General features: G+C 41.7%; 1 protein-coding gene across 2 annotated transcripts in view; it reads right to left on the reverse strand.

Moving 5' to 3' along the window:
- exoc3 (exocyst complex component 3) overlaps nucleotides 1–23,062 on the reverse strand; it is a 36,615-nt gene extending 13,553 nt beyond the window's left edge. Inside the window, exons 1-11 of one of the 2 annotated variants that reach the window (XM_075484211.1) lie at nucleotides 22,915–23,062; nucleotides 21,736–21,913; nucleotides 21,301–21,520; nucleotides 21,016–21,188; nucleotides 14,995–15,207; nucleotides 9,411–9,589; nucleotides 9,181–9,297; nucleotides 5,771–5,888; nucleotides 5,247–5,372; nucleotides 3,419–3,519; nucleotides 269–379 (exon numbers count right to left, since the gene is read on the reverse strand). In XM_075484211.1, coding sequence (XP_075340326.1) covers nucleotides 269–379; nucleotides 3,419–3,519; nucleotides 5,247–5,372; nucleotides 5,771–5,888; nucleotides 9,181–9,297; nucleotides 9,411–9,589; nucleotides 14,995–15,207; nucleotides 21,016–21,188; nucleotides 21,301–21,520; nucleotides 21,736–21,879 — 1,502 coding nt within the window. In that variant the 5' untranslated portion in view covers nucleotides 21,880–21,913; nucleotides 22,915–23,062. Of the gene's footprint in view, nucleotides 1–268; nucleotides 380–3,418; nucleotides 3,520–5,246; nucleotides 5,373–5,770; nucleotides 5,889–9,180; nucleotides 9,298–9,410; nucleotides 9,590–14,994; nucleotides 15,208–21,015; nucleotides 21,189–21,300; nucleotides 21,521–21,735; nucleotides 21,930–22,914 lie in introns of both variants that reach the window. The other variant, XM_075484212.1, reaches the window with a different exon arrangement.
- Between the last annotated feature and the right edge of the window lie 1,329 nt (nucleotides 23,063–24,391).

Below are 24,391 nucleotides of genomic sequence, written 5' to 3' on the forward strand. Positions count from 1 at the left end.
AAACATACAGGTCGGGGAAGAGAAGTCAAAGCAACAGGTCTGAACAGAAAAAACAGAAAAACAGAAGCTCCATCCTGCAGAGCTGAACAGTCAGCTTCTGCACACCAAAGATGTGAGAAGAATGCCAGCTGTCAGAGGCCAGAGCAGGTGGAACAAACTGGAATGGTTTGGGTTCATCATTTCATCATTTTTCCACAATGACGTGTGAAAAAATAAAACTATTAAATATCCTTGTTTTTAATATTATTTTATGAAAATGACTTCTTACTTGAATGTCTGGCAGTTATTGATGATGGCTATCATATACTGTACATAACACTGAGGCAGCTGTCTATCTCTCAGGTGCTCCTCTTTGTAGCCTATGGCCTCCTCCCGGTATCTGCAAACACACAAATATCAGGGTCACACATTAATCACTGGAAGATTGCACAAGTTAATTTTCTTCAACGCCATTATGGTTTGTTCAGATGCAGCTTTGCAAACCTAAGCTGTGCTGCCATGCTATTGTTAGAGGAGAGGCTTTCTCCTGCAGCCCTTCCAAACAAGCCATACTTGCTCAGTCTGTTTCTAACTGTGTTGTCATGACCTTTAACCTTTAACATGCTAACTGAGGCCTGCAGAGTCTGAGATGTAGCTCTTGGGTTTCTGACCTTGGGGTGACCTTTAACCAGTGTTGGGAGTAACGGCGTTTAAGTATAACGGCGTTACAAACGGCGTTATTTTTCCAGTAACAGAGTAATCTAATTAATTACTTTTCCCATCATTACAACGCCGTTATCATTACTGAGAATATAAAGTGGCGCGTTACTACAATTTGGTTGTAGGCTTTCGGCTACACATCAGCTGCACGCTGCCTGGAGAGAGCAGGGGTGGGGATGATGACACCGTTGCAAATGCGATGATGATTGGCTGGGTGGGCGGATGTACTGCTCACGCTGTCTCACTGCACGCGCTGACGACTACTACTAAACACACACGAGACAGCGACAATGGCGACGAGCCAGGGAAGTTCAAAGGTAGCGTTCTCTAACTGGAAGTACCGGCACTACTTCTCACTCGTGGAGATAAAAGGCAATGTGTATGTAACATGCACGCTATGCCCAGGGAAAAAAACTTTATCCACGTCTGCCTCAAGTAACTCAAATCTAATGAAGCACCTTACATCAACCCATGCGAATATGAAGCACTTGATGCTTCTGAAGCTGCTAACCCAACCCCAGGCCCAAATGCAGCTAGCTAACCCAACCCCAAGCCCAAATACAGCTAGCTAACCCAACCCCAAGCCCAAATACAGCTAGCTAACCCAACCCAAAGCCCAAATGCAGCTAGCTAACCCAACCCCAGGCCCAAATGCAGCTAGCTAACCCAACCCCAGGCCCAAATGCAGCTAGCTAACCCAACCCCAAGCCCAAATGCAGCTAGCTAACCCAACCCCAAGCCCAAATACAGCTAGCTAACCCAACCCCAAGCCCAAATACAGCTAGCTAACCCAACCCCAAGCCCAAATGCAGCTAGCTAACCCAACCCCAGGCCCAAATGCAGCTAGCTAACCCAACCCCAGGCCCAAATGCAGCTAGCTAACCCAACCCCAAGCCCAAATGCAGCTAGCCAACCCAACCCCAAGCCCAAATACAGCTAGCTAACCCAACCCCAAGCCCAAATGCAGCTAGCTAACCCAACCCCAGGCCCAAATGCAGCTAGCTAACCCAACCCCAGGCCCAAATGCAGCTAGCTAACCCAACCCCAAGCCCAAATGCAGCTAGCCAACCCAACCCCAGGCCCAAATGCAGCTAGCTAACCCAACCCCAGGCCCAAATGCAGCTAGCTAACCCAACCCCAGGCCCAAATGCAGCTAGCGTGAGCCCCAGCGAAGGAGACGGAGCCACTCGAAAACAAACAACACTCGATTTTTCGGGTAATTTATTAATTTATTTCTATGCATCATATGGCAGGCTGCAATCTATTGAGTTCAAATAAATACAGAATGTTCTAAATTACTGTATTTAGTGTTTTTATATCTTCTATATAGGGAGTATAGGGAAATATTCACTGAGTCTGGTCCATTTTTTTTTCCTATAGCACAAGTTTCTTGTGTTTACCTTGAATTAATTAAATCAGTTAATATAAACATATTTGATGTTAAAGATGTTATAGAACGTAACAGCATTATAGAACATAAAAAATAACGCCACAGTTACTTTGCTGAGTAACTAATTACTTTTACAATGTGGTAACTGAGTTACTAACTCAATTACTTTTTGGGAGCAGTAACTATAACTAATTACTTTTTAAAAGTAACTTGACCAACACTGCCTTTAACCTTTAACATGCTAACTGAGGCCTGCAGAGTCTGAGATGGAGCTCTTGGGTTTCTGACCTTGGGGTGACCTTTAACCTTTAACATGCTAACTGAGGCCTGCAGAGTCTGAGATGTAGCTTTTGGGTTTCTGACCTTGGGGTGACCTTTAACCTTTAACATGCTAACTGAGGCCTGTAGAGTCTGAGATGTAGCTTTTGGGTTTCTGACCTTGGGGTGACCTTTAACATGCTAACTGAGGCCTGTAGAGTCTGAGATGTAGCTCTTGGGTTTCTGCCCTTGGGATGACCTTTAACCTTTAACATGCTAACTGAGGCCTGCAGAGTCTGAGATGTAGCTCTTGGTTTTCTGACCTTGGGATGACCTTTAACCTTTAACATGCTAACTGAGGCCTGCAGAGTCTGAGATGTAGCTCTTGGCTTTTTGACCTTGGGGTGACCTTGCTGGGACGTCCACTCCTGGGAAGACTGACAGCTGTCCTGAATGTTTTCCACTTGTGAATAATCTTTCTTTCTGTAGAACGATGGACTCCAGATAGTTTGGAAATGGCCTTCTAACCCTTCCCAGGTTGATGGGCAGCAACATTTGCTTCTCTAAGATCATTGCTGATGTCTTTCCTCCTTGGCATTGTGTTGTCATGGGACTACATTTTCTCTCAGTCACCTCTGCCAATCTGGACTTTAAGAAATCATCTTAAGTTCAAAAGTACTCCAAAGTAGTCAGGAGACAAAGACCAGGCAAATATCATTTTGGGGGCTCCGCTTTCATTCGTTAAAGCTCATTATCTCTTGCTGGCATTAATATAAGAACTGAAAATTGCACATTTGTTATCAGACTCCTTGTGGAAGATTAACCATGCCTTCATTTAATTTTACTGCAACATAACCGACCTTACTCCATCCTCCACTGCACTAACTCTCCTTTTTAGCAGGAACACTGGATTTTGCACCATACTGCAGGACAGAAATGAAACCCCAGAAAAACTGGAGACTCAGCGGTAATTACTCAGGCACTATAAAGATATTATTTAGAAAAACAGTAAATATTTGACTTGATTCAATTAATTAAATTCCCAACATTAAAACGTATTTAATAAAATACCTGATAAGGAAAGAATTCATTTGTTTCAGGCACAGCTTCAGAACTTGTTCTTTAAAGTCTCCATCAATCTGGGCAGCAACTTGCAGATTCTGCTCAAACATCTGAAAAAGAGTTGAAGGATGATGATAAAGATCACAGCTAAAGGGAATGAGCCAGATCAGTACTGCAATGCAAGTCAAAACTCTCACATCAAGGATCCAAATGCAAACATACTGTCACATCATCTATCATCACAAGTCCCTGAGCTGTGATGATAAGCTTCAGGTATTAGCTTCAGGTATTAGCTTCAGGTATAGCTCTGCTTTGGTCTCCACACACTTAAGGGGAACAACATCAGTGGGATATTACATGTGAAGTCAATCAAGGCCCCACATTTGAGATTTTTTATGTTGTACATCTTTTTCAGAGGAAGTTGGGTGTACAATGTCAAGAATTCAAAATACTCCATCAATGGAGGACTATTTAAAACATTTTTCAAGCAAACGTGTAGCTTTTGCCTTATTTACTGAGAAAAAGCTACCTAAACCATTTTTATACCAAATCAGATGTTTCTGAGTGTTTCCAGCTGATAAAACAGGGTGATTTGCTCCTGGCTCCGCCCCTTCCATCACCATTTTAGACAGAAAGCCAGAATCAGCTGTTCGTAGCAGGACAGAGTGAGCTACTAGCTGCCCATGTGACGGGTAAAACAGTGTGCATCCTGTTTATCCTAACTTCATGCTCACATCACTGTCAGGTTTAGGTAAACTCGGAGAAATGAAGCGTGTCCACCTGACTGTCTTGTTTTGCTGACTGCACCCTTTGAAGTCACATCTGGTTTGAGTGAGTTTCTTGTCCAGTAGACAAAGGCAATGGTTTGCACATGGGGACATTTGTACTTGTTCTCAAAGGCTATGGTCAGTTTGGCACATTCCCTAAAAGTGTCCAACACCTACAGGCAGCTAAAAATGGATGTGCACAAAGATCTTTAGATCCATGGGAGTGTGAAGCAACATGCAATAACTGAGTCACTGAAAGCTACATTTTTCTACTGCTCACAAGACACTTGTCTTTTGAAAGGCTTGTTGTGTCTCATCTATTATTTAAAGAAATAATAGTGGTAGTAAATATACACTGGGGCTTCAGACTGGTGTGGCATTTCTTTCCATGAAATCAAACAGAATCTGAATTGGAAGATCGTTTCCAGACTCTTGATCTCACACAAGTGTAACTTGAGTGGTGTTCCTCCACAGTGCTCATAACTGATATGTTTGAATTGAATCCTCTACTTATAAAGTCTAATATATCTGAACTAAATTTCTTTTAATGAAGCCACGCAGCTTCAACGTTAATCTCTCCAAGTCATTTGAGTTGATCCTAACATGCACAGCCACACCATGCCACTGATGATCTGTTTTGTCTGTTTAATGTTGTCTGTAGTAAGTAGGCAGCTGATGAATACTTAACGAACTTCTCGTGTTTCTTATGCAGTAAGCAATATCCCTCAGGCTTGATCGAGTTTCTTCAAACAAGTCCCCTTTAGTCTTTTAAATAATTAAGAAATTGGTTAACAGCTACTAGTTTAAATTCAAAAGAATATTTTTGAAACACAAACTTCCAAAATACTTAGGTGATTTTTAAAATGGATGATAAATTACTGCCCGGTGGTTAGAATTCCTTCAATAGAATAATCTTCCCTATAAAAATAATAATAAGTGGGAAACTGAAATATAAATAAATTCAATTGTAAGTTTGTATAGTGCATTAAATGGGCACAATGTGTGCGATTTCCCCCACCTTCAGCAGTTCTCACTGAGAGCCGTGAGTAATGCAGAATGATGCGTGTTACCTGAAAGACGATGGCCGGAAGTGTTGTCTGATAGTATCCATCCTGGTCAGCCTCGGGCTCCGTTTCTTTCTGCCAGTCCTTCTTATCCGTTTCAAGAGCCTTGCGTAACCAGCCTGTAATATTGGACTGAAACATGAAAAGACAAAGACAATTTCTGCATACATATCCCAAAAACACGAGTTTGTTACATTACAAATACATTTTTATGATAACACATTTGTGCTTTTCACATTCAATTTAAAAACCCTTTATTAATCACCCAAAGGGAAATTATACTGATGCAATATTGATTACTGTTATACAGTGGCGATCCGACAATGATTTACGCCTCGGGCGAAACCCGGGGCAGACTTTAATATAAATGTGGCTACACACACATTTAAAGTGATATACTTAACAATTCAATTGCATGAGGAAACACCCAACAATTAAAATACAGGGACGCACAATTCAACAAAGACAAGAGGGTAAAAAACTTGAATGAGACATTCATGAGTGCTACTTTCACTGTGTGTGCTGCTTACTGTAAAAGTCTGGACATATTTGCTGAGCAGGTCGTCCACCACATTCTGCGGCAGCAGAGCCTCCAGCAGATTGATGTCACATTCGGAAGAGAGATCTGGATGGCCCATCATCTCCACACTGAAACATTCAAAGATACCCAGATTTGTTATCTATTCACTTCCGTGTTTCTGTCTAGTTGATCTCTCTGATCTAAAAGCAAAAATAGTCTCTTCTAAACCATCAACTTGTGTTTTAGACCCAATCCCAACCAGACTGTTCAAGGAGGTTTTCCCCTTAATTGACACTTCCATATTGGATTTGATCAATCTGTCTTTGTTGACAGGATATGTACCTCAGGCTTTTAAGGTTGCTGTAATTAAACCTTTACTTAAAAAACCTACTCTTGATTCAGAAGTGTTAGCTCATTATAGACCTATATCCAATCTCCCTTTTATGTCTAAAGTTCTTGAAAAAATAGTTGCAGCTCAGCTTTGTGATCACTTACACAGAAATAATCTGTTTGAAGAGTTTCAGTCAGGATTCAGAGTGCATCATAGCACAGAAACTGCACTGCTGAAAGTTACCAATGATCTCCTCTTAGGCTCTGATAGCGGACTTGTGTCTGTGCTTGTCCTGTTGGATCTCAGTGCTGCATTTGATACGGTCGATCACAGTATCTTATTACACAGACTTGAACATGTTATTGGGATTAACGGAACTGCATTAGGCTGGTTTAAGTCATATTTATCTGATAGATTTCAGTTTGTTCTTGTAAATGAAGAATCTTCCTCACACACCAGAGTAAGTCATGGAGTTCCCCAGGGTTCTGTGCTTGGACCGATTCTTTTCACTTTAAACATGCTTCCATTAGGTAACATTATTCAGTGAGAGATTGTCTAGCTATATAGTTACTCTAGATGGTATTTCTTTGGTTTCTAGTTCTACAGTGAGGAACCTTGGAGTTATTTTTGACCAGAATTTATCATTTGACTCGCATATAAAACAAGTTTCTAGGACTGCCTTCTTTCATCTTTGTAATATTGTTAAAATCAGGAACATCTTGTCTCAGAGTGATGCAGAAAAACTGCTCCATGCATTTGTTACTTCAAGATTGGACTACTGTAATTCTTTATTATTGGGCTGTCCCACATATTCTCTGAAAAGGCTTCAGCTGATCCAAAATGCTGCAGCCAGAGTTCTGATGAGAACTAACAGCAGAGATCATATTTCTCCAGTTTTAGCTTCTCTTCATTGGCTCCCCTGTTAAATTCAGAATAGAATTTAAGATTCTTCTCCTTACATATAAAGCTCTTAATGACCGAGCTCCATCATATCTTAAAGATCTCATTGTAAGATATTTTCCTAACAGAGCACTTCGTTGCCAAACTGCAGGTTTACTTGAGGTTCCCAGAATTTCTAAAAGTAGAATGGGAGGCAGAGCCTTCAGTTATCAGGCCCCTCTCTGTGGAACCAGCTGCCAGTTTGGCTTCAGGAAGCAGACACCCTTTCTAGGCTTAAAACTTTCCTTTTTGATAAAGCTTATAGTTAGGGATGGCTCAGGTGATCCTGAAACATCCCATAGTTAAGCTGCTATAGGCCCAGACTGCTGGGGGGCCTCATCTGTCACACCTTTCCTCACTTTACTCTCTTTTTCCCCCGTTTAATTTCTCAAATGATATTATGTACATGTAACATTATTGTGGTCATTAACTCATGTTTCCATGTTCCAAGAGATATCCTTTGAATGGTGTTACAGTGTTTGTTGTCCCCTCTTTTCTGTCTTCTCTAACCCCAGCTGGTCGAGGCGGATAGCCACCCTTCCTGAGTCTGCAGTGTTTCCCACACTTAGACTAATTCGTGGCGGTGCGCCACAGATTAAACACCGGCCGCCACATATTGCGTTTCGTTATTATTATTTTTTTTTAACGCTATTTAAAAAATACTCGTATTCGTTAAGCTGCATTTCCTTTCCCTGCTCTCCCTCCGTCTCTCTGTCCCTCGCGTCTCTCTCGCATAGCCTACTCACACACACAGCCCCTCCCCTCCGTGTTTCCCTGGAAGCGTGGAAGCTTGCTAGCTTCAGCGTTGCGTTAGATTAGCTCAACCGAAAGAATTCAAAGGTTGGTATCACGTGCACCTTTATAAAATCACACATTAAAAAGTCCTATAAAAATATATATTTATATATTTATAAACAAGCGATTACGCCTTCTTTATAAAGTTAACTAGTCGCAAGTTTGCCGTAAAAAAAAAAAAAAATGTAGTTGGGTTGTCGAGGTCATAACACTAGCAGCTGTGAATCAAATAAAGTAGTTTTTTTAAACTCTTACACTGAATGTTTGCTGCTTCAATCCAGATGAGTATTGAAAAATATTTTCCGCGATTGAAAAAGAGAAGTGCGTGTTGAGGATGAGGACCAGCCTGAACCGGAGGTATCAGTCTGAAACAGAGCTGAACAGTCCCACCAGTGTAATTAGCTATGTTATTAATTTGTTTACAATGAAGATGTGAATATCTGCAGATAAGCCGCACCTGTGTTACCCACCGTGACACAGGTGTCACACATCCTTACGTCCCCCATAATTTTCCTTGATGGAGAAATTATCCAGGTTCTTAACTCCCAATGTGACATATATGTCACATTACAGATCTCTGACAGTGGAGGGTGGTATTTTGGAAAAAAATTCTGAAATGGGTTCTATGTGGTCTATTTAGTCTGTGTTATAACCCCCTTAATTTTCATTTAAGTAGAAATGGGTCTGGGCTCTTAAGGGTTAATACAATAAAGTTTTGTGTGACCAATTATTAACGAAGAAATTATTTTGAAGACTTTTTATTTTTTTTACACGCACCCCCCCCCCCGCCCACCACCCACCACCACACATTGCCTTCACATCTGTGGGAAACACTGGTTCTGGTTCTGCCAGAGGTTTCTTCCTGTTCAAAGGGAGTCGTTTCTCTCCACAGTCGCCTCAGGCACGCTCAGGAAATTGAATGAATTTGATTTGATTGAATTATGACTGTATTACAATGAATTGGATTCTAATTGGTTTGCATCTTAAGTGCCCTGAGATGATATTTGTTGTAATTTGTCACTATAAAAGTAAAATTCAATTCAATCTACAGGTGCAAAATGAATTCAGTGGACATGTGATAACATGTTATGGGTTCACCCAAAATTTTTTGACAAAATAAAAAAAAAAAAAACATCAGTATCTCCAAGCCTCTAAAGCACTAAGTGAATGAAAGGAGCATGGGCTGGTGTTTCAATATATACATAAATATAAAATAAATAAAGCATTTCTCAATTCATTTCATGTCATGGTAATTTGAGACTCTAAATTGACCACAAGAGTGAGTCTATGGGTCTTTGTCTGGAAACCTGAGCAGGATGAAGCTGGTAGAGAGAGTGGATGATGGCTGGACAAACCTCTTATATGTATTGAGAACCCAAGTAAGTAATGACACAATCTCATTAGCCTCCAGGTCCTCAGAGGCCAGTTCTTTGACACGAGTGGAAACAGCATTGTGGTAGAGGCTAAAAAATCTGCAACATAAACACAGAGACATGTCATAAAAACCTTCCTGATACTGGAAAAGTGTTCCGTCATTTAGCGATAAAATGCAATGGATCATTCATGTAATGTTTGCATCCCTTGCCTGTTAAAGGTGTTGTAGTGTGGGGGGAAGCACTGCACCATGAGATTCTTCACAACAACAAGGTCATCCAGAACATATTTCCTTGTTATTTCTAGAAGACGAACCAGCCACATTTTATCAGCCTCTCTGGTCACTGACTGGGTACCCTCAATGCGGGTGCTGACGGTCCCCTCCAACACCTTCAACGGAAACAAATCAAAGACTTCAGCAGTGGTGTGTACCGGAGGACTGAAACTGGCAGAATCCAAAAAGAAATTGGGCTTTGCATGTATGAATTGGACTCATTTTGAATTAGTCCAGTGGTTCTTCTCATCATGAAGATCCACTGAGTGTTCTTTATCAGTTTGTTCAGTTTCTGGCTCTGATGCTGGAAAGCAGATTGTACTCTTCACCACACACTTGGAGATGATATGAAATATTTTGTTGCAGAGGGACCTTTGCTTCCTCAAAAGGTCAAATCTGCTCTGTCCCTTCTTGTACACAGCTCAGTGTTGCAATTACAGTCCAGTCCAGTAAATAGCCTTCAAAGTTTTCAATTTGGGCTTCCTCCCAGGGTGTATAGAATTTAAAACTTGACCAAATAAAAAAAATGAAAAACAGATAATCATTTAGACAGACAGAAGTCTGAATGAGATCGTAGAAATTCAAAGTCAACACACCAAGTTGTCACGTCTCTGAGTTTGTCATGTTTTTAGTGTTTAGTTCTTAGTTTTGCCAGGTTTTAGTTTTCTCTCATGCCTTCATTTTGTTAGTTTTCTAGTCCAGGTCTTCTATTTAGTTTTGCCAGGTTTTCCCACAGTTTCTGTTGCCCTGCCATCACCTTCACTCAACACCTGTGTGTTCCCCTCAGCTACACTCAGTCAACTATCACTCCCTCAGTATTTAGTTTCCAGGTTTCCCATGCACCAGGGCCAGATTCTCACCGTCACCGTAAGGCAAGGCAAGTTTATTTGTATAGCACAATTAAACTACAAGGCGATTCAAAGTGCTTTACAGAGACATTAAAACAGTAGAAATAAAAAGCATGATTTAAATTTTAAACAAAAAAGAAAGAAATAAGAACAATAGATAAAATCAGTAGTTAAAATGTGATTAAGTTTTGAGCTTTATTCAAACGCAGCTGAAAATAGGTGCGTCTTTAACCTGGACTTAAATCCACTGAGTGTTTCAGCTGATCTGAGGCTTTCTGGGAGTTTGTTCCAGACATGTGGAGCATAGAAGCTGAATGCAGCTTCTCCATGTCTGGTTCTGACTCTGAGAACTGATAGAAGACCGGATCCAGATGACCTGAGGGGTCTGGAAGGTTCATACTGGGTCAGGATGTCACTGTATTCTGGTCCTGGACCATTCAGAGCTTTATAGACCAGCATCAGAACTTTAAAGTCTATCCTCTGATGGACAGGCAGCCGGTGCAAAGACCACAGAGCTGGACTGATGTGGTCCACTTTTTTGGTCTTAGTGAGGACTCGAGCAGCAGAGTTCTGAATAAGCTGCAGGTGTCTAACTGACTTTTTAGGTAGACCTGTAAAGATGCTGTTACAGTAATCAAGCCTACTAAAGATGAATGCATGGACTAGTTTTTCCAGGTCCTGCTGACACATCAGATCCTTTAACCTTGATATATTCTTAGATAGTAGGCTGACTTTGTTACTGTCTTAATGTGTTTTTCCAAATTTAGGTCTGAGTCCATCACTACACCCAGATTTCTGGCCTGGTTGGTAGTTTCTAGGTGTATAGATTGAAGTTCTGTGGTGACCTGTAATCGTTTCTCTTTGGCTCCAAAGACAATTACCTCAGTTTTGTTTTTGTTTAGCTGGAGAAAGTTGTGGCACATCCAGTCATTAATCTCCTCAATGCATTTACCAAGAGCCTGTACAGGGCCTCGGTCTCCTGGTGACATTGTAATACATATCTGCGTGTCATCTGCATGGCTGTGGTAGTTTATTCTGTTGTTTTTTATAATCTGTGCCAGTGGGAGCATGTAGATGTTAAACAGAAGAGGTCCCAGGATGGAACCTTGGGGAACTCCACATGTGACTCTTGTGTGCTCAGATGTAAAGTTACCTTTTGATACAAAGTACTTCCTGTTCTCTAAGTATGTTTTGAACCAGTTTAGTACAGTTCTGGAAAGACCTGCCCAGTTTTCCAGTCGTTTCAGTAATATATTGTGGTCAACTGTATCAAATGCAGCACTGAGATCCAGTAAGACTAAGACTGACATTTTTCCACCGTCTGTATTCAGACATATGTCATTTAACACTTTGTCAGAGCAGTCTCAGTGCTGTGGTGCTGTCTAAAACCTGACTGGAAGGTGTCATAGCAGTTATTTTGTGTTAAAAAGTAATTAAGCTGTTGAAAAAACACTTTTTCAATGATCTTACTTAAAAATTGGAGATTTGAGAAAGGCATGTAGTTGTTCATTTGTGTCTTGTCAAGATTGTCCTTTTTCAGCAGAGGTTTGATTACAGCTGTTTTTAGTGGCTCTGGAAACACACCCGACATTAAAGACAAGTTCACCATCAGTAACAGGTCTGACTCCAAAATCTTTGAGACCCTTTTGAAAAAAAAAAAAAAAAGTCAAGTCAGGTTAGTCTTTTGCCACAGTCCAGTTTTGTTTCTTCATAGTTATTAGTTTTGTTATCCGGCTCAGCGGCGCTGTATGTTGACCTTTTGGAAATAAATCAACTTTGTTTTGGGAAATCTGCATCCGTGTCCTATTGTCAACGCTTAGCATCACCACCCACCGTGACACAAGTTTACAATACATTTTACTGAGGGAATAAAATCGGAGCTTTTCCATGTGGCCTACTCATTCTTTCCATTTGATTTTGCTGTTGTGGAGGCCAGAAGTCCAACCACAAAGCCGTAAAGTCTGCCCATCATATAAAGGATTAACACTCCTTTGGAAACGTCGCTTGAACTGATGAGAACACCTGGATTGAGGTCATCTTAAATGAAGTCACAATAAAGTTGGTGTTTGCTGCTGACATTATCAGGTGAGCACAAGGTTTTTTGATTTTATTATCTACCTGCACACGTTTGTCTGTGTGTGTGTGTGTGTGTGGGTGTGTGTGTGTGTGTGTGTGTGTGTGTGTGTGTGTGAGAGAGAGAGACAGAACTGACCTGGATGGAAAGCCTTAACAGCTGAAAACACATAACAGCTACACATAGGATAAAATTAGGAGCATCAACCAACAACCATTGGTGCCAAGTCAGAGCACCCTTAAACATAAAGCACACACTACTACTTACTTCTACCTATTTTAACTGCCTTCCCATCAATACGGTCTCCAGCTATGGTTATTGTTTTAGGTACATACCTCTGCACTACGTCGCCTTGCACAGGCAGAGACATTCAACATGTCAGAAACTTGCCATTTCTTTTAAGGTGGACTTACTGCACACTGTAATTGTCACATGTTACATTACATTACATTACACTTAGCTGACGCTTTTTATCCAAAGCGACTTACAGCTATTTAGATACAGGGTATTGGTTACAGCCCCTAGAGCAATGTGGGGTTAGGTGCCTCGCTCAAGGGCACTTCAGCCATGGATAGAGGTGTAGGGAGAGGTAATGGCGGGATTTGAACTTGCAACCCTCTGATCTTAAGTCCACCTCCCTAACCACTAGGACACGGCTGCACATGTGCATACTGTGTGAAAACAGATGAATGGTGCCTGATGCAAGCACCTCGCTATCAGCAGAGACTGCCCGGGACATGGCTCTGGCACCCGCTCCTCAGTCGCTGGTGGTTTTAAAATAAAAGAAACATGTGGGAAATGTTTGCTGAACATATGTGATGCCGCTGTATCCCCATGGGACCTTCTTCTAACCTGAAAGTGTATCAGTTTGGTAACAACTCTGAACTCTCCATGCTCCTCACGTTAACTTGCTTTGAATAAAAGTGTCTGCTGCATCAGTGTAACATCAAACCCATATGCACTGCTCTCTGTGTCACCAAAGCTGCAGCCACGCTGCCATGATAAAGAAATGATCCCAGCATGGAGGTGATGCTGTCTGCAGTGGAAATGAAGTACAGAAGAGCCACGCCGAGCCACACCGAACTGTGCCAGGTCATGGAAAAAGACCAGTACTAAATGGTGGGATGGAGGGTGGGTAACCAATGGGAATAGGAATGGCTTCATTTTTGTGACATTACATGTGTAGGAGCACAGTATGAATGAATTAGTAGGTGTTTTTCTGTTATTAAGGTGAATGGATATTAATATTCTTTTGTCTTGTTTGTTTTGGTTATAGTATCATTTATTATGTGCTCATATCGAGTAGTGGAATAGCAGGTGACATGCTTATGGGTGGGAATCACCTGTTCATTTCTCACTGTGAGGCATACAGAGCTGGGTCCCCGTATTTTTTGTTGGCCGCTATTTTCTTTGATCACTGAGTTTGTGCACTTTATCATGAGCTGATCATCTTTCTTTAAAAGGTTAAACGTATTAATCCCAGTGAAGTCTTTTGTTCACTTCGGTTGTCTGCTGTTCACAGGTTACAAAGATGCTAAATGATGTGTAAAAGTACCCAGGCTTCGCCTTCGCAGTGACGCAACACCTTCGGCTCTGCTACACTTACTCAGGCAAACTGCTCATTCAGGTGGATTCGAGTTCCCAAAAAAATGGGAACTCCACCCACTTTGTCGGGAAGCAATCAACTTTGAGCAGCGCCAACGGCCCAGGGTAGAGGCGTGTTCAAGGTAGTGACGTGGTGAACTGCCACTCAACCCATGGATTGTACACGGAAGCGCTTCATTCAATATCAACATGGAGCAGCGTCAAGCTTTTGACACTGCTGTAGATGCTGTAATGAAAGTGTTCGACGGGAGATTCTCGTTAAAAATCGAGCAAAGAACAGCCCTTGAATCATTTCTTGACAGGAAAGACATTTCGCCTTGATACTGGCTTTGGTAAGACCTACCAGTTAGCCCCGCTGGTAGCTAAATCATACGTCAGAGGAAAGAGGGGTGTGATTGGCTTAAGCTTAGGCACAGCCTTTTCTGGCCACAACCAGTAGCAACCCGAGGGAGGCGGGTTGACCAGGCCATTTCGAATCGTATTCGTTATGGTCTTGGTCAGACCAGAATCTCGAAGAGATTTGAAAGTCTATGTTAATCAGGCTAGTGTAAAAGTGTAGTATACAACTCTGGAAACTAAAACAGAAAAATACATTCATGGAGTTACTGAAATTCTAAATGGTGAAGCCAAACTTAAAAACTTGAAATGAAAACTTTGTCAGGTCACAGTCCCACAGCAGGTGTTGGTTGATCAGGATTGGATGACGCACAGTGAACGGTGCAGCCTGGCTTTCACATTACATGTAGTGAACATAGATTTAAAAAGCCTACCTCATAAGATATTAGCTCATTTATTCAAATTGCTCAACTCATATACTTTATCTGATTGTTTAAGAAGTATGACTAGGACCCATCCCTATCCTTACTTTCACTGTTCTTTTATTTGTTTTTACTTATTCTTCTTTTTATTTATTATCTACTGTAAAGCACTTTGGTATATCGTAATGATGGTTTGTAAAGGGCTGTATAAATAAAATACATTTACATTTACTGACCTCAAACATCTTGTCCTTCCAACGTTTGGGTCGCCCAGGTGGGATAAATCCACTCTGCTTCTTTCGGTCAACCATCCGGCGATCAATCTTTTCCTCCCGTTCGATGATACGAACTACTGACACCAGCATTGTGGGGTCACGACGAACTGTTACCATGGACCTCTGCAGTACCATCCAGAGCTGCTTGGCCAGCTCATCCGATAACGCTTGGACCTTGGAGAAGCACCCAAACAGATTGAAAAGCACTTAATGAAATGTTCTCTGGCAAGGCCATTGGGTCAATATAAAGCAAGCTAAAAAAAATTAATACAAGAAATTGAATTGATTGCACTTTGATGAGGTTGGAGACCCTCCCTTACAGGGTCTGGGCTGAATAAACAAAGAAAAAGACAGATTTCCAGTCTCATGTTAATCGTCTCCTCTGAAGTGAGCTTTATTTCCCACAACATATATATTTATGCTTGGTCGAGTCAGACACCTACCATAAGATTACAGTTTGATCCAATGTCCCTCGACCGTAAACGTAGATACATTTATTGTGTGGAAAGAGAAAGTGGCTTACTTATAAATAATCACTGAGTAAGGTAGCCATGATTTCATATTCAACACTGTACTTCTGATTTAGCTTTACATGGCATTTAAAACATGATAACTTTAAAACATACTTAATTCTGCTTTCAAGCTTCTATCTGCTTTTTTTTTTTTTTAACCGTGGACTGAAGGGCAGATTATAGTTCTGCGTCTATCGTCTTGACGTGTTGCTTTGCTCTGGTCGCGAACCACTTTTCATGTTATGGTTCTGCAACCATAACATGACTCTCGCGAGTCGCGAGAACTTCGGTGGGGGGAGTGTATATATTCCGCTGACACACTGATCCTGGTCAAAAAAACAATGGCGCGTCTGCAAGATACTATGGAGATAGATATGGAGTTGCTCGACCTTGAAGAAGAAAGGATTCTGCTATTGGAGTTGGTGAAAAGACGAAGGAGGAAGCGTAGGTGGTCTGTACGCCCGTTGAACCAGACCAGGGAAGAGTAACTCGATCACAAAAAATGATCGAGGAATTTCCTCTGCCTCGAAGCCTCGTTTAATTCCATTTAAAGCTCACGTTTCGCACAGATTCTTTTTAGTGTGATACAACGTGCTTACGTTACAGCCAATTCAGATGAGGAAATCCAAGATGGCAGCTACCTGAACTCCTTGTTTGTGAGGTCTGTGAATTTAATGTTTTAATTCAGTATCAGTCATTCAAAGGTTTGAATATGGGACACATTGCAAGCCATCTTTGATTTCCCCACTCTGATATATCTGGGTCTTATTTTTGAGATACATTTATGCCAGTTGTCTCAGAACTGTGTGAGGCCTACTTATCTAGTCATCATCCACCAGCCCTGAAGAAGTTAGCCTCCACCAGGCTACCAGCCTCTAGCTCTGCAACAGCCTCCAAAGTCAAAGTCAAATGTATTTTTATAGCACATTTCATGTACAAAACAGTTGAAAGTCCTTTACATAAAATAAAAGCATTGCAGCGGGGAGTGGAACAAGCATTAAAAATACATAAAAGAAAAAAATAATTTTTCAAAAAAAGTCGGATGGTATTATGTCCAGAGTGCAAGTGGTTGATTTCAGATGCCGAACTGTTTCCTCTAGGATTTTTAAATCAACAATATTAAATTGTGACATAACATCAGTTATTTCTAGGTTTTAGACACAGATTAGTTTTCTTGTTTTGTCTAATTGTTTTGATTTTTTGGCTAAAAAAGTTGGCAAATTCGTTGCATTTCTCAGTGGAGAGGAGGTCTGGGTTTGACTGTTTAGGAGGATTTGTGAGTTTTTCAACCATAGCAAACAGAGTTCGAGAATTGTTGACATTCTTATTAATCATTTCAGATAAATGCAGCTGTCTGGCCTTGCACAGCTCATTGTTATAACTATGGAGGCTTTGTTTGTACAGCTCATAGTGAATCTGAAGCTTTGTTTTCCTCCATTTACGTTCAGCTTTCCTGCATTCTCTTTTCAGGTTTGTGACCGTAGTGGTGTTTCTCCATGGGGTTTTCTGTTTGATCAAGGTGCTCTTGATTCTTATCGGTGCAACAGCTTCCATTACATTCAAAATTTTCACGTTGAAATGATCCAGCAGTCCTTCAACAGACTCTGCGCTCATTGTTGGTAACATAGCTATGGCCTCCCTAAACTGAGCACTTGTTTTCTGTACAAAATGTACAAAATATGCATAAACACAACATTATTCCAGCAAAACGTTACAAATGTACATAAAAGGTCAAATTATTTGCTCATGAGGAGCTGAAAACTTTGCTTACTGTACATATCATTTGTACAGCATGGCATACAACAAACAAAATGTTAGAACTAATTATAACCTGAACATTTTAGAATCAATTATTAAATTTCACATTCACATCTGTAATGCGAATAACCTTAACATTCTCCGATCAACAGTCGTGTTAAAATACATAATAATCTAAACCGTGCTCTAACTAACATATGGAACAGAACTTAATCTTCACATCTGCAGCTACACAGTGCTGTGCAAGTAAGACCAAAGCGGCAGCATTTGCACCTTCCACGACATTCAGATGTGCAACCACATTTAGTCAGTTCTTGGCAACTTTCTGCGATAGGGGGGAGATCGGTCCACATGATCTGCCACAGATCACCTTTCTTGGTCCATCCCCAGCCAGCAGGACTGCATTTCTAGTGATTGACCCCATATGCATCCTGCCTGGTAGGCGGCACGCTTTACATGTTGGAGTAGAGCAGCTCGAGTAGGAGGGATGGCTTGGTATGGCCTCTGCTTCCGAGCAAACATGTCCAGCCTTGCATCATCAACACCATCAGCTGTACGGGATCGGTCATGCATCATGACCACAAAGTTTTCCAATGTCTTCATGTCAGCATCATGTATTGTTGGTGGGTACTGGCTGAGTTTGCTGAAAACAGAAGCCTCAGTACAAACATCCCAGGTTTGCCATGCAGTCTTCTTGCCTTTACCATGGGAGACTGACACAATATCGCAGCCAGTGAAGGCATGGAAGAAGAGAATGCCTGTGGACAAAAAGAGTTCATGGATGGGAATCCATCTCAGATTGCGGCCTTGGCCAAAGGCAACCCACAGTTTCTGAAGCCCAATCTCCTGAAGGGTTGGCAGAACACCAACTGCTATGTGGAGAATGTCAGTGTCATTGGCTTTGATGAGGATGTGTTTGCAGCCCTCCTCTACTGCTTGCCTGGCATGCACAAATATCCTCGTGACTACAGGGGGCCATTTTCACCAGGACCATCTTCTTTGGTCACAATGATCATGGTTGTGGCAGACATCTGAGCTATCTTGTCTGCCAAGAATTTGAAGATTCCAGTTTTGTTGTCGTTTTCTCTTAGGAAGTTGCGCCAATTTGAGAGGACTTTACTGGTGCTCATTACCCGGCGTCTGACTCCATGTCCTCGCTTTGACCTCGTCTAACTCTTTAGACTTGATGGGTTGTATATAGTGATGCTCCGATCGATCGGCTGCCGATCATGATTGGCCGATAATGCCCAAAAATAGCCTGATCGGCGATCGGAAAAATATGCCGATCAAAAAACCGATCACGTGACGTAAATTATTAGCGACCACTTTCTAATGTGGTACGTGACGTGTGTACAGAACCGAACAGGCAAAACCTCTACAGTGCACCTCGACAACATGACGTGTCCTGTCTGGAATTTCTTCAGTGTGTCAGAAAGATGTGAAACTTACTGCGGTCACGCCATCTGCGCTTCGGAGAGGCACGGTCGCGTTAGCTACACTTGAAAATCGAGTGCCCGTTTACATCGCGTCGTACGGTAAAGCGTGTGAGCGGATTTATGGTGCACTCAAGTGCACCCCGTAAACTCAGAAATCTATATCGAAGTTGATTTTTCATTTGTTGGAATACATACACCTTCATCATTACTTGTTTTTTTTTTTTACTACATTCTTTTTAATGATTAAAACAAAATGATAGAACAAAATTATTGAAGCATATTCAGAATCAAACTCATTTCTGCATAGTCAGATTTGAAAACTTCATTTAGAACCAAATCAAAATGTTCTCTGCCGACTCCACCAGATTCTTGTTCTACATGTCCCCAGCTACCTCTGTGGTGATTTTCAAGTCATTTCACTGCATCATTGTTTAATAAGCTGATGCTGAAATCATACCCAGTGGATGATGTATATGGGCAGATTAAAATATTAATAGAAAATAAAAAAAACAATTGTTTTCTGCAAACTCCACCAGATTTTTGTTCTACATGTCCCCAGCTACCTCTGGCGGTTTAATTTCTATAAATGGTGCACTCTCTGCTAGATGAAAGGCATGGAAATGTCCGATTCCTTCCGTGATCGGCAGTGATCAGCAATCGGGCAGATCATGATTTTGGTGATCGGTCCAAAAAATGCTGATCGGAGCATCACTAGTTGTACACATCAAATACAATGTCTGTCCGTTTGTACTTGGCAGAGTATGCTTTTACCATGGGCAAAACATCCACTGCTGCATAGTCATCAAATGTCTTTGAAGTTTGTGGTAGCAGACTGTTGACCAATGCAGAACTATCAATGATAATGTAATCAGCCTCTGGATCCACATCTGGGATCTTAACAAGGCTCTCAAGAATAGCAGTGAGCTGAGATTTCTGGCAGCTATGGAGCTTTCCACCATCGATTGGCTCTCTTTCCCCTGTCTAGTTAAAGTGTATTTAGTTTACTGCTGTAATGTTGGGAAACACTTGTTTCAGTAGTTATAGGCAAGCTATCTAGGCAAGCTAGCCTTTACTGTTGATGTGGTTCCAGTGTGACATTGCAGTAGAGTAATAAGAGCTTAAATACATCCCTAACATGTTTTGTTGATAACGGTCATCAACTGACAAGTATAAACGTTTCTGTGACAAACAAAACTGTTTCTTATGTAAATAACTACTTACAACTCCCATGTCCTTCTCTCCATATATTCAATTCAATTTATTTATAAAGCGCCAAATTACAACAAATATCATCTCAAGGCACTTAGATAATAAAGTCCAATTCAAGCCAATTGGAATTCAATTCATTGTAATCATAATTAATTTCAAATGAATCCAATTCATTCATATAGAGCCAATTCAAAAACAATTTCCGAGCTAAGGAAACCAACAGATTGCACTGAAACTTGTCTTCAGTCCAATCTCCCGTCCTGAGCGTGCCTGAGGCGACTGTGGAGAGAAACGACTCCCTTTGAACAGGAAGAAACCTCTGGCAGAACCAGAACCAGGAAGGGTGGCCGTCCGCCTCCACCAGCTGGGGTTTGAGAAGACAGGAAAGAGCTTCCCTTGGCAAAGAGATCATTGTCTCAATGGGACTGACCTGGTTAAGTAATGGCTAAATCAAAAAAAAGAAAACAGGCTATGCATTCGCTGCAAAGGGGAAAGAGACGGAAGCAGGCTTTTGGTAACGTGTGTGGACGGTGTTGATGTACAGAATGGCAGACGTCGGGACATGAATATGACGCGAAAATGAGCAAACGCAGCAAAGTGAAAGTAACAGCGTCTGTCTGTCAGCAGGTGGCAAAGACACAGAAACCATTATGGATGTTGTTGCAAATTAATTTCTTTTTAGATACTAAATCTTAGTTTCGATTAGTGTCCGAGTATGGATTTTTTTCTGACAACCCTAACACTTACCGTCATGTTATCAATGCATCAGCACACACACAAGACAACAGGCACAAATGGAAGCACTGATTTTTTTTTGGACCTCGGAAATTAAGAGCAAAGGCTTACAAGTTATAAACCTACAAGGCTGTGCCAGAGTAAATGTCTGTTTCTTTCTGTTGTTATAGAATACACTGTTTAAGAGATGAGTGCAAAGAAATTATTATCAGAAAACTCTAGTATCAGATCAGTTTTGGAGAGGAGTGATTTAATTACACTGATGTGTCACATTCTGATCCTTCCCGGTCATGTTTGAAAACTCTCTTTTGACTCAAATCTGTTAAACTTACATCTTCAAAGTAGATTGAGATGAGGTTCATGTCGCTGGTGTTCTTGCTGTCCATGCGGTATTGCTCGTACATGAGGTCATCCCGCGAACACTCCAGCTCCATCAGCTTCCTGTGGGCCTGCAACAGCTCTGCCTGCTCGATCAGCTGCTGTGTCTCCACCACTATCTCTGGAACTGGAGACAAACGGAGCAAAATAACTAACTTTTATAGTTCTTTCAGTACAACTAGACTGACAGTAATGGGCACACCCACTGACATGTTAGGGATGGTTCGAACTAAACTTACCAGAGAAAATATTTTTGAGGTTTTCCACAGCAGAGGCCAGCTGGCTGTGCTGAACTACAGCATCCTTGACATCTTTTAGGTTCTCTATTGTGTTGATGCTCTGCCTCCAGTCTTTACTCACATCAGCCAGTGAGCTCTGGATGTCTTTAACATCCAGTAACGCACTGTGCAGCTGGGTCAGACCTGTGCGAACACCATCTAACTGGGACTGAATGGCCGCCTGCACAACATCAGGTATCATAAGACAGATAAAGGTGAATAACTCAATTCATTTGCTGGCTCGCCTTCTTAGCAGTACTTTGTAGCTGCAATAAAGTACTTTTTTTGATTGATTATGTTGAGAATGTGGATGGTAGGTATTTAAAGAGACCTGACAACACAGCTGTTGCAAAATAGCAGCCTGAATAATGAGAGTGTGAAGTGAACTTCTCTTACCTTGAGCCTGGCCTCCACTGAGGCCTTTTTGCGGGCCTCTCTGCGTCTGTATTGTTCCACTTTGTCAAGCTGGTCCGACCTCTGCAGCATCCCGGCCACACGCTGCACTGCAGTGGCAACTGCCTCGCGACTCGTCTCCTCCATTGCTGTGCTCACTTGTATCAAATGTGTCCTAAGGCTGCATGCAAACACTCCTTTTTTTGTTGTTTTTACACACCAACAATGAATAAAGAAGTTGGGAAACAAGAAATATTCTAGTCCAGGGGCGAGGCTAGGGTACTTTTAGTGGTGCAAGGCACCACCGTGAGATAGCTCGGCAACCCCTGGCTCAGCACATTTTTTAAATATTATATTATGCAAAAACACATTCTTTTTGCTCAAGGATGCATTATGTTAGTGACCATTTTATTTATTTTCTAGCATTTGTTTTTGTTTTAACTCTTTACTCCCAAATTAAATGTTGAGTTATCTTCAATATTTGTCTCAGGCTCTCTGTTATCCCTGTCGAGCCACAGTCTCTTGAAATGAAGAGGTCAAAATTGAATGTTGTGGGGGAAAACACTACTCAAAGCAAAACTAATACGGCTCCAAAATTTATAAATGTACTAGTTTGCCTCAATTAGTGAGAAATAATGTGCCTGTGAGCACTGGGGGCTGGGCACCCCTAAAGACCAGATCCTAAAATCGCCCCTGTTCTAGTCAACATTTACTTACAGCAGCTAATTGAACTAAATCGGTGCAACTGAATAAAGATACAAGGGACTGACAACAGCAATATATGTCAGGTGGACCTCACACATACCTCTTTAACATTGGAAAACGCTTTATAAACTGTCTGTTTATGAAATGGCTCTTATTCCTCTCCTAACACATCAGTGCAGCTAAACTGTGCGCAGTAGAATGCTAAACTCCACCTGCTATGTTTTACACTCTTTAATGTCGTCCGTGGCTCCAGCACCTTAACGTCAGCACAGACAGGACTGTGTCAGCCAACGTTTTTACAGCGCGGAATATACACACGGATTCCTTAAAGTACTTACTTATAAATTCATATAAATTCCAAGCTCGATCATTTAATCATTTGCAATAATGCTAAGCTAACCACGGAAAAGGCTAACACAAACTCGACGCCAGTTAAATAAGCTCACTATAAAAAAAAAAAACGAAAAATATTCTTACCTCAGGCACTAATAACATAAACGTGACGATTAAAAAAATGCATGTCTTCCAAAAAAAAGAACGACAATTCAACTTCAGACGGCCTCGGGATGCTGTGGAGCTACTTCCTCCTTACAGCTCCGCCCAGTACCTGCTGCTGCTCGGCTGCAGCTCCTCGGCAGCTCCTCGGCAGCTCCTCGGCAGCTGCTCGGCTGCTGCTCGGCTGCTCCTCGGCTGCTGCTCGGCTGCTCCTCGGCTGCTGCTCGGCTGCTCCTCGGCTGCTGCTCGGCTGCTGTTCGGCAGCTCCTCGGCTGCTGCTCGTTGCCTTCGTCTTCTTCTTCTACTATTTCTTAACAGTGGTTGATAGCCGATGTGTGCATTACCTCCAACCTATGCTTCGGCGTGTAAGCTTCAGAACATGGCACTTGTGTGGTAAAATAAATTATTTTTACCACTAAACTACTATAGAATGTGGTAACAGCCAACATTGAATGAATGAATAAATTAGTGAGTGAGAGAGTAAGTAAATTAATCGTCTGAGAAACTGGAACTGTCCAGGGTGTACCCTGCCCCTCATCCAATTAAGGCTAGGATATCGCCCAACCAGCAATTTGCATCCAAATTATTAACAGACTTATTGAGAATGAGGAGTCACGTGACTCCGGTCGGCCGGTCGGCCATGTTGGCAGAAGAATCTATTGGTTGCCAGGGGCAACGCCATTAACTTAACGGATATCCTCCCGCATTTGTCATTTCGGCAGGGCAGAGACGAATACAAAAGAAAGAAAGAAAGCAAAGCAATGCAGAGAGATAAGGCGAAAGAAAAGGGACCTTGCAGGGACAAGCTTATTACAAGCGCAAAGCAGCGGTATTTGGAGAAACTGTCCAGCATCCAAAATATTGATCCTTACGAGCTCCCTGCAGCAGAATGGCACAGAGACCTGGACCAGTTACCTCCGTGCACATATATGGACATAGTCAATTATCTTGTCTTTGGTGTAAGTTACTACACTATGCAGGAGTTTAAAAGTCATAAATCTTTGGAATCGTACGAGACTTTCTGCTGTGGCTGGGTGCAGGACTTGGCCATCTACAAGCCTCCAGGTGGCTCTGGTGATGATAACAGCGTTGTACTGGCAAAGGTAAGGTTCTTGTCATGCATTTTAGTGTGTTGTAATTACATTGCATTTAGACACTTCTTGACCAAAATGACAACGTAATTAACTGCGACTTGTTTTGTAAACACTAGATTAACGAGACGTTCAATGTACACAAACGTTTCCAATGTTTTGATGTATGCTAAAGCTTATGTTTAGGTATTTAGTTGTCATTAGATTTTAGCCCAACGACACATACTGTAGCAGGTTATTGTGTTGGGTGTTGGGGGCTGCAAAGTGAACAAACCAGTTCTGGGTTGGCTAGGGTACTTATGTGTGAATGCAAGGCGTACATTCCTGGTTAGATTTAAGCCATTATCAATGTGTCTAAAGTGTAGACT

The sequence above is a fragment of the Odontesthes bonariensis genome, chromosome 14, assembly GCF_027942865.1.
Source record: "Odontesthes bonariensis isolate fOdoBon6 chromosome 14, fOdoBon6.hap1, whole genome shotgun sequence".
NCBI classification, from domain to species: Eukaryota; Metazoa; Chordata; class Actinopteri; order Atheriniformes; family Atherinopsidae; genus Odontesthes; species Odontesthes bonariensis.